Here is a 19,860-nt window from a genome sequence, read left to right as displayed (position 1 = left end):
CCCGTCCTCGCCGCCCCCGGGCACAGCCCCTCGCCGCTCCCGCACGCCCTTCCTCCGCGCCGGGGAGAGCCGCTCCCGCTGCCTCGGCGCCGCGGGGACGGGGGGCGGGCAGCCTGCCTCCCTCCTCCCCCCGCCCCGCACCGCCCGCCCGCCGGAGCCGCGCCGAGCCTCCCGCATTGCACCGCCGAGCCGCGCCGCGCCGAGCCGAACCCTCCGGTGCCGCGCCAAGCCGCGCCGAGCCGAGCCGAGCCGCGCCGAGCCCTCTGGTGCCGCGCCGAGCCGCGCGGCGCGGTGCCGAGCGCGGTGCTGGGCGCTGCCCGCCCGCGCCCCGTCCCCGGCTGGCGGCATGAGCGCCGGCGAGGCCAAGGAGTACCTGGCCCGCAGGGAGATCCCGCAGCTTTTCGAGGTAGGCGAGGCGGGGGAGCGCGTTCCGCCCGCCGGGGCCGCTCCGCGCCGGGACCGCGCGGCGCGCTGGCGGGGGCCGGGAGGACGGAGTGGCCGCGGCGCGCGTACCTTGCGCGGGGAGCCGCGCCGCGCCGCGGAGGGCTGCGCCCACCCGCCCCGGGCGCCGCGGAGCCGGCGAGGGAGCGGCCGCCGCTGCCCGCCTGGCCGGGGCTCCGCGGGCGCGCAGGCAGCCGCGCCCCTCGGCGGGCGGCAGGACAGAGCGCCCTGGGGCCGCGCTGCCCCGCTGGGGCGGGGGCTGCCGCCGCTCGGCGTTTCCCCGGGGCCGCCCCGGCCCGGGAGAAGGGAGAGCCCACGGCTGCCCGGAGGGCTTTGCCCGGCCTCCCGCGGGGTGCCCGGTGCCGGCGGCGGAGCGCTGCTGCCCCGCGCGCGGTGCGGGGGCTTTTTCCCGGGTCGGGCGTCCTGCCGCCCTTGCGACACCCGCCGGGGCGCGGGCACGGCGGTTCGTCCCGGGCCTGCTCCGGAGCTGGACGGTTTTCGGGCGCTTGAGAGCGAGGGGCCGCGGGCCGCGCCAGCGTTCCGGCAGCCCGGGTAGCACGGGAGGGGTTTAGCAGGCGGCGCAGACACGAGGGCTGTTCCGCGGAGTCTCAGGGCTTCGGCTCGCCCCTTCCAAAAGATGGTGCATCCCTTCTGCAAAGCCAAACGTGAGCTGCCGCGGTCGGTGCAGCGGTGTAACAAGGGCACAGGTGCTGTGCGGGAGAAACAGACATCCCCGTTTATAAATTCAGATCCTGACCTGGTCGCGTTTATGACTGATACCGACTGTGACCCTCAAGTTTATTTGCACAAACGTTAGGAAGAGCTCCAAGGAACAGCAGCCCTCCTGGAAGGCATCTCTTGCCGAGGGAAGGCTGGTGCAGTTGTCCTGCGGAGAGGGGAGCTGGTGCCTGGTGTGTCGCTTTGCCCAGGCACATCGCTGACCGTGTGCCCGAGGAGAGCCTGGCGTCCCCTCGCCAGCGCCCACGTCCGAGGGGCAGCACTGGCGCCGTGGGCAGGGACCCCCAGCAGCTGGGAACTGCCCATCCGATGAACTTTGGGGTCCGGGTTTTTTCCGGTTCTGATCAGGGTGATATTTGAGTACTCATGATTTTTAAAAACCTTTTTTTTGTTATTTGTGTAAGAGTTGACTCAAGAACACAGGTAAGGTCCTTGTGGGTGCACTGGTCTTTAAGGACAGGGTACATCTTGGTGATCTAACAGGCCACGCAGAGCGTGTGACTTTTGGGGCTGCCTGGATTATGCATTGCTCTGCGTGTGGTTGCCAGTGGTAGTTCTAAGAAAAACAGAGGGAACTTTTTTTGTGTTTTCAGTTTTTATTACAGTGCAAACAGCCAAATACAAGGATACAGCCACGAGCTCCCTGTTCTGAATCATTGGTGTGACACTGGCAAACCAAAATCGTACGGTTTTTGCAGGCCTCGTGCTCACACGTTGGCTTGAAATGGAGAGTCCGAACAGACGAGGAACACAGGGCTTCTCTGCGTAAAATAAAATCCAGAGTAAAAGCGCTTGGTTTTTGCTGGCATCTGTGATTAGAGCGTGTATTTCCAATCTTATGTTGCAGAGTCTGTTGAATGGATTAATGTGCTACAAACCCGATGACCCAATCGAATATTTGGAGAGCTGTTTGCAGAAAGTGAAGGAGCTCGGGGGGTCAGAGAAGGTGAAATGGGACACCTTTGTCAGCCCCGAAAAGAAGACCCTGCCTCCGCTCAACGGAGGACAATCCAGGAGGTCTTTTTTCAGGAATGGTAATGCATTAAGTATAAAAACGATAGTGTTGCTCGTACTGCAGGTGGTTTTACATCCACCACTGAGCTGCTTCTTTAGCGGACCATGCCTCGTTCTGATTTTCCTCGGGCAGAGGACTCAAGGATTCTGTTTCCTTGCGTTTTGGCATTTGTTTTTCTCCTCCCCTAACGGATGCTGTGCAGGAGAGGAGATGGCGATCACTTTGCAGCCTAGCAATGGGTGTGCACCGTGTAAACGGGTAACACGTTAGCGGAGAGACGTCCCGTACCCTACCTAAAACGTCTGCAAAGCGGCCTCGGTCCACTTGGCTTGAATGCTCAGTTGGTCCGTGTGAGTGACGTACGTACTGACTTCAGTGCAGTTACACTGGGTTGGTTTTCTCATTTGTATTGGAGCTATATGCTAATTCACCAAATACAATGTAAACTATAAACTCTTAGAAAAGGTGCGTCTCATAAAATCTAAGCAAATGTCATACCAATACCTGTAATGATTTTATTGGTAATGTTAACAGAGTAATTAGCTCATCTTTCAGTTGCCATAGTTATTCTTCCTTGCCATCCAGCATTTCATTAAACTAATTAGCAAGAATGCTCACTCCATCTCTGCGTACAACACGCATCACCAAAAGAGCTCTGCTTAATGCAGGTTACCTGCACCACACGAGGGTTTTCTTCTCAGAGGCTGCTGCTGAACTCGCGGTGCTGTGGGCAGGTATTCAGGGAAAAGTGGACGTGCTTGTGGGGAAACACCGAAGAAAACCGACTCCTCATGGTTCCGATTTAATTAATCGGTTAAACAGAGGCAAGGAGTGTTTAGTAGAGTAACAGCAAGCATATTGTAAAATTAGGAGATAGTTATACTTTATTATACTTGTTTAAATCTGTGTACACAACAGATTTTGAGTTTTCTGTTTCCACAGTTCCCAGTTTATCTTGCTGTTTTACAGTGATGCCTGATAACTCTAACTTCCCGTACCGACGCTATGACCGACTCCCTCCAATCCAGCAGTTTTCGATAGAAAGTGACACCGACCTCTCTGAAACCGCTGAGCTAATTGAGGAGTATGACGTCTTTGATCCTGCCAGACCTCGACCAAAAGTTATCCTTGTCATAGGTAGGAAGGCAGAGTCATTTTGACAAGATTTTACCTTTGTTACTTTGCCTTTTTATTTGTACTGTGAGTACACTGAATGCCTGTGTGTATTTAAATACAGTTTTTCCCTCTGCCACAGCAAGTGGTGCAGCCCAATTAGGGGGTCTCAGCACGTGGAGCTGTTAGTGCCGAGGATACAGCATCCCAGCTGGAAGCTTTTTAGGGGTTACAGCGAGCGCCTGTGGTCGTGTCTGTAGACCGGGCGCCTATGAGCAGCCGGAGGGCCCACGGTTTGCTTGCAGAGCACGTCTGCCAGTTCAATTTAACCTAAACCAAACCCGGCTCCTGCACTTCAAGACAGCTCCACCGTGTGAATCAAAGTGCTCTTCCAACGTGTGCTCTGGGTCTGAACTGAAACACGGTTGTGGATGTACTCTAAGCTGCTCCCAAAAAAGGATGTGTAAAAACACTGGATAGGCCAGCTCAGCAGGGTCATAGGGAACCGCTGTCCTCTACGTTTAGAGCCTTGAAAACTGACCGGTGCGTGCACAGTCACTAGCCCTTCGCATTGATCAGTTCAGCCCTGGGCCTGTTGGGCGAATGACTCCTGCGCTGACTTCAGGGCTCGGTTAGCATTGGTGCTCTCTGCCCACGGTCTCCTTGTGTGCTCTTCAGCACCCTTCCTAGGCAGCTCGCACCTTCCAGCCTCAGACAAGCGTGCTGCTCGTGAAGAAACAGCTGCCGTTGATGTCTCAGTCCCTGTTGTATTCCCTTTCTGAATTCAAGTGCTTTGAATTAGTTTCCTTGTCATCTGGGATAGCTGAAATTTACTGCCAGGCCTAATTCCCTCGTTCCCTGGACTGTTTAAGTAGTTACAGCACTGGTGCCAGGTGATGGAGAATCACATTTTTAGTCTATAAAGCCTTACTCGTATTAAAGAGAGAGATTGCTTCCCTAACAGAGCATAGTACGTAGTACAGTACGAGAGCAGAGCAACGCCTTCTCTGTGTTACAGGGTGGGATCTCCAAGATCAGCGTGTCCTCTAGGCTCTGCAGTTCTTGGAAATGCAATGTTGGAATATACTGGAAACAGGGAACCAGGCATTTTTCTAGATGTTTGTGGCCTGCCAAAAGAATTGCTTAGGCATTTGAGTTTTCTTAATCTTTTGTTTTGGAGTTACAAATCTCGACATGCAAATCTCTCCACGCACCGCTGAACGATAAAGCTTGCGTTACATGGAGCAGTAACACATGCCTTTCGTTCACCTTAATTAATTAGCTAGTCTTCCTCCTCATAAAGGAAAGAAACGGGCTCCTTTTAGTGACCGCAGAGGGCTCTCAAGGCATTGAAGTCAACATAGCTCTGCTGCCGCAGAGTGATGAACAAGGGTTTACTCTAGGTGAGGTAAAGAGAAATCGGCTTTTGCCTCTGGCGCCGAGTGCAGGGGCATTTGGAGTGAAACCCTCGAACGCCAGCCTGTCGTGAACAGACCACGGATTTTACAGAGCTTTTTCTTTCCCCTGTTTGTATAGGGAACATCGCAGACATTCCACAGGGGCTGTTTCAGGTTTATTTTCAGACTGTGTCTGCCTGTGTCTGTTCCAGTGTGGTCCGATGGAAACACAATACTATATGCAGCTGAGCAGCCAGTGTCAGTTTTGCACTGCATCAAGGAAATTTCTACTGAGAAAGCATGTGAAAACGCACACTGAAAGAATAACTAATAAACTGAATGAAAGCGAGAGAAGGAAAAAAGTGCACCGTTAGTTTCATGAGACAAATGCTTTACCAAAAAAGCGGGTGGCACGTTTCTCCGTTGGCCCAGAATGCCGGGAGGACCTTCAGCTGAGCTAGGTGCTTGAGTCCAGCTAGGGAGAACTGACTGTCCTGCCTGGCTCCGACGGTCCTGGTCCGTTCGTCGACGGGACTGGAACAAACAGAAGTTGAAGAAGTTGAAGACCTGTCCGCCTCGCCCGTTAGGTGAACTGTTCCTTAACAGTGCCTTAGCCCAAGATCTTTTCAATGCTTCCATAAAGGTTTTACAGCTTCTGTGCTTCGTGACAGCCGTCACACTTGTAACCACCCAGGCAGCTCCAAGGCAGAAGAGAACTTGCTCACAGGGGTGGGGCTTTTGTTGTTCTTCGGTGTCTGCAGACAAGTCTCCTGGTGAAATGTGAAGCTATAGAGCCGCCAAGCGAGTATGTGACCAGATTTTAGAAAAATGAGATGAAACCAGCCAGGATGGCGCGTATCTGAATCCCTGGAAAATTAAGTTGCTAAGGCATTATAACGCCGGGAAACTAGACTGTGTTTAAAAACGTGCTTCCTGGCATTTTTGACAAACATCGTTCTGATACGGCCTGAATACAAAGATCTTAAAAAGTGAATTACCTGGTGTCATTAGCTCCAGAGTTCCGTGGGGTTTTTTAACTACACTTAAATTAAAAATACTAGTTAATATGAAAAGAATGCGTTTTTCTTTTATAATAGAAATTTAAAGGGTAGATCAAAGAGAGTGCTGTCAGCAGGTGACTGGCCCGTTGATTTGTTGAATCCAGGCCACAGCTAGATGTTACGATCATAAATCTCTTCGGAAACCTTATTACATGAATTTATAATCGCACAAGCAGAACTGAAATATTGAGCTTCTGTTGACAAAACTAGATTACACCAGCTGCTTTAATAAAGCTCTTTGGGCATCCAAACCTTCACTCGAAACCAGTTAGCAAACATAGTTTTAGATGCAACAAATGTTCCCTAGTCTAGGCATCTTCGGAGAAATAAGTAATCGGCTTTTTTTGAATAATGTATAATCTCAGAATAAGTGAAAAGAATGAAAACCAAAAGTGATTTGATTTTACTTTCTTGTGAACGGTTTGTTACTGTGATTTATCAAAGGATCAGGAATGGATACATGGTTCAATAAATTAGTGATTTGCCGTGGGAAGTGATTTTGTCCCATCACTTTTCTCTTATTACCTGAATGTTTCCCCCATAGATTGTAAATGGATGATCTCAGCTTGCTAAAGTGACATTTTTGGATTAGGAAAAACAAAATATATGAGAAGTTTGTGAACATTAAAACAAATACTTTGAGGTTTTTTCCACTTGCAGTTCAGGCTGAAGGAACAGAAGTGCCAAACTGCACTTTTTCCCCCTGCTTCTCTTCAGTGGCAAAGCAAAGCTCTCCCTAACAGAAGCGTACAGTCTGTCTACTTGGTTCCACAGATTTTTTTAGCTATTCTATGGTTTTACAGAGACCAATGTTTTTTCACGCAACGTTTCTGTTTTTCTGGCATCTTTCGTATCTCCACTGGAATGCAGATACTATTTTCCCTGTTGTCAAATTTTCCGTTTCCAGTTTCCTGCCCATTACCTACATATGTTTTGCATCTTTATTGTTTCTGGGGTGCAGCATAGTCTGTTTCAAACTTGTCTGGAGTCTCCAGGGAAATAAACTGAATTTCCTTCCCTGGAGGTTTTCTGTCAGCAGGGTTCAGCACAGCATTGGCTCCGCTGTGTTTTATAAACCCCTTGCTCCAAAGTGCATTCACCATCTACCGCCCCTTTTTTCCGGTAGCTGGGATTATTGCCAGTAAATAAAACCACGTAGATTCAGAGTAATAAACGTTACAGGTAGGTATAAACACACGCCTATGTAAGATACATTACAAGTTATGCTCGTTAGATTGCAGTATGAGGCTTAGTATAGAGAGAGAGTTGCTATGGAAATCTTTAGGCAGAGTGACTAGACGTTCCAGTAACGGGCCATAACCCTCTCCATTCACCTGGCAAGACCTGCTCCGTGCAAACTGGCAGCAATGGTCGAGCAACCAGCTGCGCTTTGCGCTGCTGTTCTCTTCCACGTAAGAAAAAGGGCACCGGGACTCGGCTGCTCCAAACCTGCTGTGCTCCAGAGCGCCCAGAGCCTGTAGCAAACCATGGCCGACGCGGAACGACCTGGCGCGAACACCACGACCCAGAACGTGAGGGACGCGGGAGCGAAACGCGGCGCAAGGCTTGGGGAAACGCACCCGTCGCGGGGAGGGCCGAGCGTGCCGCCGCGGGGGGCAGGCAGAGCCACAGCAGCAGGTCGGCAGAACTGCCCTGTGCCCACTTCAGCGAGGCAGCCCCCAGCGCCTCAGTCAGACGCTTGCCTGCCCGCCAAGGGGGAGCAGCCCGTATTCTAACCAAGAGGGCAGCTAGGCTGGCATGAAGGGAGCAGTTCAGGCTGAAAACACGAGGCCCGTCCAGATGACCTAAAGGAACTGAAATGGGAGAACAGCTGCGAAACCCGGCATAGCCTGCCGAAGGAAGAGAGAGCGGGTGCCTTTTGGGAGAAACAGCGAGTGAACTGGAGGAGGGAAAAATACTTTTCAGTTGTGACCTTACTGTACAGAGATCAGATACAGTTTGTCTTCATTCCTTTGCTTGTGTTTTATGAACATCTGCAGCTGTATCGACTAGCTGGATGTCACGGATAAATGCTTACATTTGCGTTTATCTTACCCTGGCTTGATTTAAGCATTATTTAAACTAATTGAGTAACGATAAAACCTTTTTTCCCCCAAGGGTATATAACTAACCTGTGGGCCGGGATGGGAACACCCTAACCATACACAAGTTTCCCCAGGCATTCTCTTCAGGTGGTGCCAGTCAGCGTTCCAAAGGCCGGGGAGGGTCCCCATCACAGCGCGGGGGGCACAGAAGGTTGCTCCCAGGGACCACTGGAAGCTCTCTGACATGTGGTATTGGGCACAGGTTTGAACCTGGTCACACAAGACTGTCCTAGCCATACATGAGGAAATACTGTAAAGCTCATCTGCAGTCAAATAAATGCCTAAAACCTATTTATGGAACTAATACAGCTAATACAAGAAAGAGTTACAGGATCGCTAACAAGAAGCTCTTGTATTCGCATTTACTTTCATTGCATTGCTGTATTTTTTAAAGTTCATAGAAAATGTACATTATATTTTTAATAAACCTTAATTCTTTGTATGTCAAAATAAAATTTAATGTTCTCACACACAGTTCACCAAAATGTAGGTGCTTGGTGTTGGGAATTAATATCAAAACATTTGTCTTGGTTTTGCTTTGTTACACTGTTCAGTAACATCCACTTTTCAGTATCTAAACATTTATTGTTATCAAAACAATTCCCTGTTTTTACATGGTGGGTTCCAGTTTCTCTGTTCTTCACACCATAACAGGTCCTTCTAGTTCAGACATAGTCTGATTTTATTTTTACATGCATTCTTGCTTCTGCTGTCCGGCTGACCGTCCCGTCAGCATTCCCTGCTGTGTCACGTAGCTGTTTTCTGTGACTTCGATACCTCTCCTGCCTGTGCTATATTGAAGGGTCTCTTTGTTCCTCAGGTTGACCAGCAAGGTGAACCTAACAAATTGCTTCTCTAGCAGATGCTTCAAGCATCGGTACCAGACGTACGTGTGGTTTAGTAAAAGTCCTTGTACCAGATCACTATGGAAACATCTCAGCTGATTATTTAATATTTTCCCATGTTTCAAAATTAGAAAGCCTCAGAAACTCATGCAAGCATATTTAGGAGCAGATTTTAGTTCTGTTCCATGACTAGTCCATTGATTTAATCAGATTATTTAACCAAGTATGATTCTTCCTGACGTGAATACGCTTCAGACTATCTGGCTCTGCCTTTGGCTTCACAGGGTCCATGAAGGGACCAGTTCATTTGTCTGTTCTTCTGCTACAAAAATTCCTTTCCAGGAACAGCTTTAGAATGAGGTTGAGCCTAAAAGAGTGTGTTTACATCTAATTTGGAAGCAGGTTTCTATTTTTGTTCTTCAGTTTACAAACAGTTACCTTTATGATCAGGTAGCTGAGAACGTCTTCTAATGGCTGGTAATAAGTCACACGACTGCAGGATTTCCTCCAGTAATGGCTGGAAAGTTGGTGCTGATAGCAGACTTCACGTGTGATTGGGTACTTTGGATGAAAGGTTAATTTAATGTTTTGCTTGTCATTAACAACAGGTGGCCCAGGAAGCGGTAAAGGAACACAGAGCTTGAAAATAGCAGAACGTTATGGATTTAACTACATATCAGTGGGTGAATTGTTAAGGAAGAAGATCCACAGCACAAGCAGCAACAGAAAGTGGAGTCTAATTGCCAAAATAATTACTACTGGAGAACTGGCCCCTCAGGTACAGTGTACCCCGTGCTCATGTTTACTTTTGAGGGCTTCGTACATGCTGTATTAGTGTGCACCATCAAGAAAACCTCCTTTACAATATTAAATAACTTCTTTTCTCTGTGAAAGGAAACCACCATAACTGAGATAAAGCAGAGATTAATGCAGATCCCTGATGAAGAGGGTATAGTGATTGATGGATTTCCCAGAGATGTTGCCCAGGCAATCTCCTTTGAGGACCAAGTAAGAGATTGTTTTTATTCTTAAAATAACTCACGTATCTCTACAACAGTTAAGCTTCTTGAAATAGTCAGTCAAATTCCAAGAAAGACCAGATGTTATTTCTAACTGGGCATTGTTCTTTAAACTTCTGCAAGTACAGAACTACAAGGTGACAAAAGGTTATTCTTTTGGTTTATATTATGTCCCGCCTGAAGACAGAATATTTTGTAAAAAGACAATGGGAAAATATAATCAATAATCCAAGCCTCTTGTGTCAGTAATGAAAATCCTCTCGAGATGAAGAAGAAAACATCAAATCTAAAAATCAGTATTTTTTTGTATTGTACTGATTTAGAAAGGGGGAAGACATTGTATTTCCATATCTATTTGCTCAGTTGAATCTACATGAGGAGAAACGTACTTAAATCAATGCACATCTTCACAGTGCTTTTAATCTGAAGTTTATTACATTGCATTGAAGAGACTGGAATAAAGTAAGGGTAAAAAGTGCCCATGTTGCACAGGCTTTTGTGAACCAGAAATGATGCTCTTTTTTTAGAAGTTTAGATCATTTTGGTTATTCTAAACTTCAGTTCTAAGGTTTAGTCAGCTGAGACTGCATTCCCGAGTTCTCCTCATGTGTTATTTCCACATGTGTATTTTAAATTAATCTAAAAATACTTAAATTCAGTGGAAAAACAAACAGCTCGTGTCATTTTGTGACCAAGTGCCGTTACCGTAACAGTGGCGGTCACAAGCAAAGGCTGCAGTTTCAGTGCTGAATTTATAGCGCGCCCTTCACGCGGAGCGTTTCAAAGCCCTTCACAGTTGCTGGTGCACCACCATTGTAGTACCCCGGGGTCTGAGTGCCACTGCCAAGACAGAAGGAACAAAAGAAAGCAGCCAATGAGGCATTTCATTAGTGTGCTTTTATAAGGTATTATTCTGGGCAAAATTTAGAAGACTGAATTGAAGAAATGAAAGGAAACAGACAAAACAGTTATTACAGAAAACAGCCAGTGACTGCCAGCTGTAGCTCCTTATAATTAACAGGAGAGAAGATTGACTATTTTATAAGTGAAAGAGCAGAAATTTAGGCTTAACAGTCCTTTCCTTGCCTCATTTCTCTGTCCAGTATGTTGTGTGATGGCGTGACTAAAGTGCATTTCTTGGTGCTGCGATTTTGTGCTGATGTGTTTGACGAAAGAATGAGGCTGCAAGAACTGACAGGAGTTAAATAGAGTGCTTTGAGTTATCCTAGGGCCAGATTCTCCCTCTACAAAGGAAATCCAGTTAAACAACACTTGAGCACTCACCATAGGGTCCATTAGTAATGCCAGTAAGAAGTGAGCCCAGGAGGTGACAGAAAGAGCTCCAGCAGGACTGCGCTGTAGAGGGGCAGAAAGGTGGACACTGCATTTTGTACGAGTTTGAACCCTCCCTTTGCACCATTCTGTCCACATTTAGCCTGTGCCTGAGTCTACACTACAACAGTCACTCTTATCACCTGAGGACCCCTTACCAGGCAGGGAGGGGGATCAGGAACAGGAGAGCAGACCCAGGGTGGAAGTGAGAACAGATCGAGTGAAACACCCTCAACCCCCCCAGAGACACCCCCAGTTACCCTCACCCAGATGAACCCCCAGCCATCACACCCCCCAGGAGAGCAGTCCTCGGGAGGAGCCAGAGCAGGAGGAACCCCAGCAGGAGCCCCCAGGAGCCCCCTCCCCTCAGCCAACCTCCCCCCTTTCTCCTGCCCCTGCTGACGGGCTGGGCTGCCCCTGGAGCTACCCCAGGGCACTGCCCTGGCTGGCTGGAGCTGCTGGGGGGCTGCCCAGCGTGGGGGGCTGGGGGGCTGCCCCAGCTGAACCAGGACACATTCTCACATGCTTTTATAGTATCTCCTCATTTAACTCGAAATATTCCCCTCTGCCAGCCTGGTCAGCTCTTGCTGACTATGGAAAATGCCATGGAAAACAGACTGATGGAATGGCAGATGACAGAAGTCCTAACTTTGGCTCCTTTCTAGTGTGTGCTGTTGCTTCAAGGATGCTGTAGATTGGTCTTTTTTTTATGAGAGGATGGATTTAGTCATTTTAGACCTGACTGTTCTCAGAAAGTTCCTTCATTTTCAGCCTTAATGGGATTCAGTCTAATCGTACTGCTCAAGGCCTGATTCTGCCTGAAATATAGATGACTGAGTCTCTAAAAGAATCCCAGAGCACTTCATATAAGACCACCTTTCAGTCTTACCTGTTCTAAAATAAATATGGGAAAGGAAAGAAGGAATCGTAGAGCTTTTATAGGAGCATAGGAAAGAAAATTTGGTCTGTTCAGGCTCCCGCTTTTTTGCCTGCCTTTGCAGCAGACCTCTTACATGAGCACATCTAAGGCCATGGAAATAAATGTACAAAGGATGTACATATTTCAGCATACATCTGTTTAATCCAGTGGGATATATTCATGTTTTACCTTGGATTTATATTTTAAAGAAATAAATTAAGCTTGTTGTTATTTTAAATTCTCTGTTTAGTAAGCCATAATGCTGCAGACATGAGCGGGAAGGTCTTGGGGTAAGGAAAGGGGACTATCAGCAGACGTGGTACCCGTCTTCCTTCACAGGATGAGGCTGACAGTCATCTGTGGCCTGTCGGGTTATTTACATTAAACGTGGGAACATTTTTAAGGCACTCAGAGATCCCTCAATGGGAAGTGCAATTGAGTTGTGGGGAATTCAGTAATTAACTGTTGTGAGAATTTGTGTAGGTCTAAAGATGCTACGGGTGTTTTCCGCAGCTTAGAAATACAGCTTTCTTGCGAGCGGTGCGTTAGAACACAACAGAATTGCTCTCATTAGCCAGAAGTGGCAAGAGGAGAAATAATTACTTGAAATTTCAGCAAAGAAAGTTTTGATTAAATTGTAAGACATTTTATAATTAGAAGATCTGTTAAGCAGTGGAGCATTCTTCTGAAGAAAATGCATGACAGCCCACAAAATGCAGAGTCAAACCACATTATTCTGTGACACATAGGCCTCATTCTTACAAAGACATCTCCTGTAGAACACTGAGATCTGTTGATTAAAAGTTCTGAGTAAGAACTGATTCTTATTGTTATCCCTAATTTTGTCATGGGTGAATACTGACTCTTGTCCGTTTAAGACAGGGCATGCTTACGTACCTGAAAACAGCCGGCAGCTGACACAAGCCATGTTAAAGGTCACGTTGAGGGGAACTGCCAAAAAGGACATGAAGTAGGAGTTACTATTTATTTAACTGCTTTCCCTTATTCGGGGTCCCTTCACAGCTGTTAATTGTTTCGATTACAAGGGTTCTGAAATGCAGGTGTGAGCTTTCAAACAGTGACTTTACATTATTATTTGTTCCATAAAGCAGCTAGAACACTTTGGGGTTTTATGGTGTAAATTAAAATAATGCTGGTAAGTTTTTATAGGGTTAAATAGATTATGCTGACTTTCTCGGTGCTTTCAGCCATGTAGGATATAGAGTAGATGCCAATGGGAGGAATGAGCAGCAGGGACAAGGATGACTGTTTATCCTTCATCGTTTGAGTGTGTTGGGATGTGTATTCTTCTGTAATCCCATGGAAGCTTGAAATAAGCAAAGAAGCATTCATTTTAAAAGTGGAGTTTTTCTACTCCATAGCCTTTCTCCTTTGCCATCATTTACACAGACAGAAATAAACTCCAAGAATATTTGTAGTAATATGAAAAATAAATTGTGGGGGAAGAATGTGAAGGACAAGTTACTAAACTGAGTTGAAACAGGGATGGGTAATAGGAGATATTGAGAGAGTAAGGAAGGCTGGAACGGAGACGGAACAAATGTGAGGCAAATAGGAGGTGGATAAACAAAACCGGCTACAAAAACCTGCCATCATTATAGTTCAAGAAAGCATGTCTGGTCTTTATTGATGGTAAGAAGTGTATATTGGTTTGTTCCCCACATGTTGTTCCTCTTTGTGAGGCATGATGTGGTGGGGTCAAGAAATCACGTGGACCCAATGTCACATCCAGGGCCGGGAAGTCAAAACCTTGCTCCCAAACTCTAGCACTATAGTTCCCCGGACGGTGTTCCTGAACCTTCTAGTACGTATGATGACATGGCTTTCACCGGTTACAGCGGTGCTGCGCTACTGCACAGATAAACTAATCTGTATTGGAAATGCTTCACCGTATCAGTAGCAGAAAAGGAAAAGGTCAGCTAAGGTGCCTGGTTTCTCTTGCAAGCGCCTAACTGTGCTGTGTTTGTGGGCATCTTTAATGTACAAACCATCTAGGCTATACAGTAATTCCTTCGGTTGTACGGCTCACACAGCCGTTACTGAGTCGTGGCGCTACGTGAGCTTTCCTGATCTCTTCAGCTTGTGAAGAAACCAACTGGGCACATACATGTCTGCACTCCAGTTACAGTACCTGTCCTGCATCATGTTCTAGTATAGAAGTGACAATGAGTTCTTGCCGAACTTCGCTTTTAATGGCTCTTGGTACTAACAGCACATTTTTATCTCTTTGACTAATCCAGAAGCTGAACTTTTCTCTGGGAAAAAATGTTATTTTTAGTAAAGGAGTCAAAGCAAACCAACTGATGGCAACATTCCCAAACATAGGTATAGCTGAAAGATGACGATTCCTTCCTTATTATGTTGCCAGATTCTTGTGTGGACAGCAAGTTCTCGGCGTGTTGCTAGGCAGAATTGTATTAAAACACATTGCATCTTGATGACTAAAGTGCCTCAGAGCAAGCGATGTATGAGTCTATGATTCTATGATCGTTTGCAGCATTTCTCCTTCTGCTCAGACCCAAAAACCAGCAGTGACAAACACTGCTTCCAAGCAGTAATGTCAGTCTGGAATAAGGGGATCAAAAAGCCCTTTACACACCTGAAGAAGTTTACATTTGAATTAAAGCCTTTTCCCCGCTCTTCTGTTGGGCGCTGTTAATGTCACTGTTCCTGTCACCCATGTCTTTTGAGCAGGAGAGGAGTCTTTCAGGTGGCGCCAGCGATGTTTTCAGGTTTTCGGCAGCGCTCATCAGCCAGCAGCAGCTCTGCCATTCGGTCACTTGCTCGCACCGGCTTCGTCCCAGAGTGGGCAGTGCTCGCGGCCGGCGCGTCGCAGCCTGGCAGAACTCGCAGCCGTCAGCACGGCAGCTCTCCCCGAGGTGCTCCCAGTTTTCTTTGGACTTCGTGTCCGAGTTGAAGTAAAGCCTGTGATTTCTGCTTTGAAAGCTGAACACATGACATACGGCTTCTCTCACTGGAAGCCTTGGGTCGCTGCCAAACCCCAACTCTCCCATTTCTGAATTCCAGAGAGCCGAGTCATTACTGCCAACACTTTTTATAGGGGCACGTTTAATAAAGCCCCGAACGCATGGGACTGTGAGAATCTCAGCTCTCACTTTAAAACAAAGTTCCAAGAAGTCATGGTTGTGTAGAAAAAACAAAACCATGAATTTTAATGTCTTAAAAGCAAGTAGAACTTCCAGTTTATGTGTTTGTTTTAAATATATGATAATTTATGGATTTTGATCATTTTGAAATCCTTCTGCGTAGTAGCACAGATTTAATACTTCTTTATTTAGCCTTCCCGTTTGAGCCTAGGCATAAAGCTGTCCTAGACCACAAATGTCTAAGGTGTCCGTGATCTCTGCTGAGTGCCAATAGTAGAAAGGTGTTTGGATTCCAAACACATATTCGAAAATGCTGAGGAAAAAAATGGTTTATTTACCATTAACCTGTCAGCTTGAAATTCAGCCAGTCCTCTACGGTACCAGCATGCTCGAGCATGCTAAACATCCTCCTCTCCAGTAACACCGTAATGAAAGGCCTCCGACAGGTGTATTGAACTCATGTGAAGAAGAAACTGCAGTTTGACTTGCTGTGTCATTGCTCACATGGCAGTGAGGTTTTACCCTTCCCAGGAGAAAAAATTTCTCACTTCAGTGTTTTCCAGTTAATTTCAATTACTGTTTTGTTTTGGTTTGTTTTCTCCCACTTCCAGTCACTCATGCATAACTTTCCTTCTGATTTCAGCAATTCCTTCACCAACATTAACCTTGTTAGTTTCAGTAAGTACAGATGAAGTTTGCTTAAAATATATTAATTGTAAGTTTTGTTAATAGTGAAGTGAAATGTGGAACAGGTATTAGAATTAAAGAGTATTCATTAATGAATATAATTTAATTCCTTGATGCAAAAGAAAGACTATTTTTGTAGAAATTATCTTTAAAATATTTTTGTGTTATGTGGCCTGGCTGACAAGACTGTATTCGAAGAAGTAAAATCTTAACTGAAATAATAAAGAGGCAGTAAATTTTATCTGATTCTTTGTTTAAATTGTCCTTGAGAATATTCATAAATGCATTCCATCTAGAAAGAATAATTAGTTCATCTTGGCTGTGACTTGAGTTTTTAACACCCAAATATATTCCTTATGAAAATTCTTATGGGAATTAATTGTGCTAAAGTACAACAACCTGTGTAGATGCTCGGAAAAACGGACTTGTCCTCTCAGAGCCTCACAGGCTGAGGGCAGCAATCCTGTTCCTCCAAGTGCCATCCTTAAACCCCCAAGCAGAAATGATGTCTGCAGTCCCTTGGACATAGTTGGTCAACATAAAGTCAGTCAACAAAACACAAGCTTGACGTAGGTGTTCACGGCCAGCCGGCCTGCGGCAGTCTGGCTGCCAAGCTCGTGCTCTGCCAAGAGCTGCTCATAGGAAACCTGCTCTGTCACTGCCCGAGAGCGTGGGCTCCAGGAGAACGAATGCGACCTTCCTGTGAGTCTTCTGAGGGGAAAGGATCTGTTCTTTGCGATAGGTTTTTGTTCCGGTAAAGGTATTTTCTTCTGCGTCGTGGTCTATGTGTCGTCTTCATTTCACTCCCTCCTCAACGTCTCTCTCCCTTCTCCCAGATCTCCACGTCATCGTTGCAGGCTGATAAGCTTCAATCCCCTGTGGGTCTATGTACCCAGTCATCTGTAGGAGGAGTGGGAGGGCGAGCACTTCAGCAGTCAGCGTGGCTGTGGTTCCTCTCATTCGTTCTCTTTGGCCCTGGGAGTTTTACATTGCACTCTCAAAGCCAAGCCTGAGCAGAAGCCTGGGGAACGGTCTTACCATTGTCTGTCCTCTGCCCTGGTCCTTAACCCTCCGGAGAGCACCTGATGTTCTGCATTCAGAGGGGACGGAGGCGCCTGCTGAGCCGTGCTGAACCAGAGGTCTGCTCAGACCTTTCTGTGTAGCTTTAGTGTTTACAGATGGGGATTCCTATGGACGAGCTGCCCTGCACAGGTGAAAGTCTGAATCAGTTCTCCCTAAAGACACCTGCCTCTCTCAATCAATTAGCAGGGGGCCTAATTATGTAGTCTGGGCAATTTGCTGGAAGCTTATTTCTTGGGCAGCGTGAATACAGTTCAAAAGCAGTTACCAGAACAAATTCTGTCAGCAGGATTCATTCTTTGACAACATGATTAATGATTTTGCTTTTCTAAAATCAGTAAAAAACTATGCAAACAGTCTAGTAACCCAGCAGAGATGGAACTATAAAAAGCAAATCAGTAATTACAAGGGAGAGCACCTATACAATGGACATAAACTAGCTCACTAGTAACCTTTACCAATTAGAATAAAAGGCACTGTTAAATTAATGACAGTTGTACATGAGCTGTCAGTTGAGTTTTCTCAGGAGTATCTAGTAGAACATACCAGGAATTAAGACACAGAGCAATTTTGTCTTTTGCCTAATGAGGAATAATGAGAGAAAGTGTAATCATCTAATTTCTAGCAAACAACCACACTGCTCTCACTAACAAGAGGAAATGTAGAAAATATCCCCAGAGAGAAAAGAGCATCTTTCCCTTATACTGCTTTACGTCAGTAACACCGCTGACTTGCAAGGAGTTACTCTCAATTTACTCCTTTGTTCCAGTTTAGGAAGGAGGTTCAGACCAAAGAGAGTAGGATTTACTCTAAAAACGGAGAGGCTGTACCCGCCGGTTTTACTCTGAGTTGATGCCATACGCTCTTTGTCTCATTTAGAATTCAGAAGGTTGTGAATAACCAGGAACCTGTCTGTCCCCTTCTGCCAAGTTCCACTTAGTAAGCAGTCAGATTCACTTCCCCAAGCCCCATAGGCCTTCCTCACATGCATTTCTGGGCATGAGTAAGGCCCTCTGCCTTCAGCACAAAGTGAGCATGCTATGGAAACCAGCGTGAAGGAATCCAGTTCCTCTGGCTGTGCTGGTCTGGTACACCTTTTCTGCAGCTGAGTCTCAGAATAAAACTTCTTCCCTACTCATAAAACTCAAGAACAGTTAGTTCTGAGTTTAAAAAATAGGTTTGTTTTCAAATGAGTCATAAAAGCCTTTTTCCTCTGTTAGAAAAAAGCCATTTGTACTCCTGTTTACGTAGGAGAACTAGCTAGATTTCTAGAGGAGCAATCCCAGATGTCCATATGTTCGCACTAGCCTGTTACATTCCAGCCTAAAGTATTTATGAGCACGCCTTGCAGCAGGTGCAGATGCAGTTGGGGTAAGTGGCAGCAGAGTGGTTCATGAAAACAGGAGTGAAATATCAATAGCATTTAAGGGTTTACCCTGAAGGCTGTAAATGCCTGTAGGAGAAATACATTCAGTGCTATTAGGTCTGTGTACCTATGGATATAGAAGAGATGTTACCCTTTTGTGTGTCTAAAACCAAGCAGAGGCTTGTGTTTATTCAATGGTTTTCAGCTACGTTCTGGTGATGAAGCTGCACATTCCACAGATAAAATGATGAGTTCATAGAGACATCATCAGAATCTGCTTTGTATTCCTACCTCAAATATGCTTGAATTACTGTTTTTTCCCCACTTTAAAAAACCTTTTAGACAATACTTCATTTGAAACTAGGCTTCCTGAACTTAGAATTTTAAACCATTGTCTTCATTGACATTTTATTTCTGTGAGTGAAATGTATTTCAAATTACAAAAGCTGGAGTGTCAGGAAAAAATAGTTTTAGTTCCTGGGATTCTGATACACTCTTTTGTGTTGTTGCTGGTACTAGTCAGAACATTAAGAACAACAGTGCTCAGCTCCTGTAGAGAACTTTCCATTTTAAAAAGCCATTTGAAGTAATTAAAACCTAATTAATTATTTTTCCACAGTAATTTCTGTGTTGTACCTCATTATTACCTTCATTTTACAATTAGGAAAAAAAAAAAAATTAGGCCCAGGGCGTGCTTTCCCATTGTCTTCAGAAGGAGCTGACCTCTGAAGGCAGCGCAGTTTGAGGGAACGAAGCAGAAGGGAACCTGCACACCTGATGGCGTCTCGGTGGCGCTGAGATCCTGTCCGCGCTGTGGGGCTGCGCTTACTCAGCCATGGTTTCTGTACGGAGCTGAGATGGACTGTGGAAAGCTGCACTCTCATGTTGGTGGGAGACGGGAGGAGACCTCCCCTTTGTCCCCTTCCTCTTTTTCCTTCAGGGCTAATAATTTCACGAGCGATCTATTTATCCTAAGTACTCCCTGTGAGGCTTGATGCTGTAAAGTTGTGCAACACGCAAAAGCTGAAGTCCTGCACTTGAGGAGGTCCGGTATGACTCCACGGTATGTGGAGTACGTGGCAGATGCCCGTCCAGAAGGTGTGTGGGAGCAAGCGTTGAACGTGAGGGGAAGGCCAGCCACAGCTTGGAGCATCTGCAGATTCCTTACCGTCCTTCTTCACTGGTACTGGGACGCGCGGAAATGGAGATACTAAACAGAGCTGCTCACTTGCATGAACTCCTTTTGTCCTTCGCTTTACTAGATCCCTGGTCTGCAGTTATCGTTGCTGAGTGTCAGGTACGTGTGGAAGCTCTGATCAGCTGGATATCCATGCTGGGCCTTGAGATGCCTCGCTGCTCAGTCCGCTGCAATGTGCATCGGCCGTTCCCTTTCATGAGATGGTGTTCCATGACCTAAAAGGCTTTAAAATCTGTACCGTTTTCTTTCAGAATCTATCTCTGTTATAATTTGGATTTCTTCACTACTGTATGCTCTTCAAATTCACAAACTCCTCGTTACGTTTCTACTACTAATGAAGCATTTAACAGAGCTACTTTTAATACTGCCCATATTGCATGACAGTCTAACACTGAAACTTGCTTTCATAGTCTTTC

General features: G+C 46.2%; 1 protein-coding gene across 1 annotated transcript in view; it reads left to right on the top strand.

Annotated features, from left to right (window-relative positions):
• The first annotated feature begins 346 nt into the window (after positions 1-346).
• Positions 347-19,860, top strand: part of AK5 (adenylate kinase 5) — an 82,742-nt gene continuing 63,228 nt past the window's right edge. The window contains exons 1-5 of the mRNA XM_086462899.1: positions 347-406; positions 2,027-2,213; positions 3,164-3,331; positions 9,324-9,493; positions 9,610-9,723. Of these exons, the coding sequence (XP_086319025.1) occupies positions 347-406; positions 2,027-2,213; positions 3,164-3,331; positions 9,324-9,493; positions 9,610-9,723 (699 nt within the window). The remainder of the gene's footprint in view (positions 407-2,026; positions 2,214-3,163; positions 3,332-9,323; positions 9,494-9,609; positions 9,724-19,860) is intronic.

This window comes from Leptosomus discolor, chromosome 3, assembly GCF_034619465.1.
Source record: "Leptosomus discolor isolate bLepDis1 chromosome 3, bLepDis1.hap2, whole genome shotgun sequence".
NCBI classification, from domain to species: Eukaryota; Metazoa; Chordata; class Aves; order Leptosomiformes; family Leptosomidae; genus Leptosomus; species Leptosomus discolor.
The sequence above is the reverse complement of the archived record's forward strand: the minus strand, read 5'-3'. Positions and strand labels throughout refer to the sequence as shown.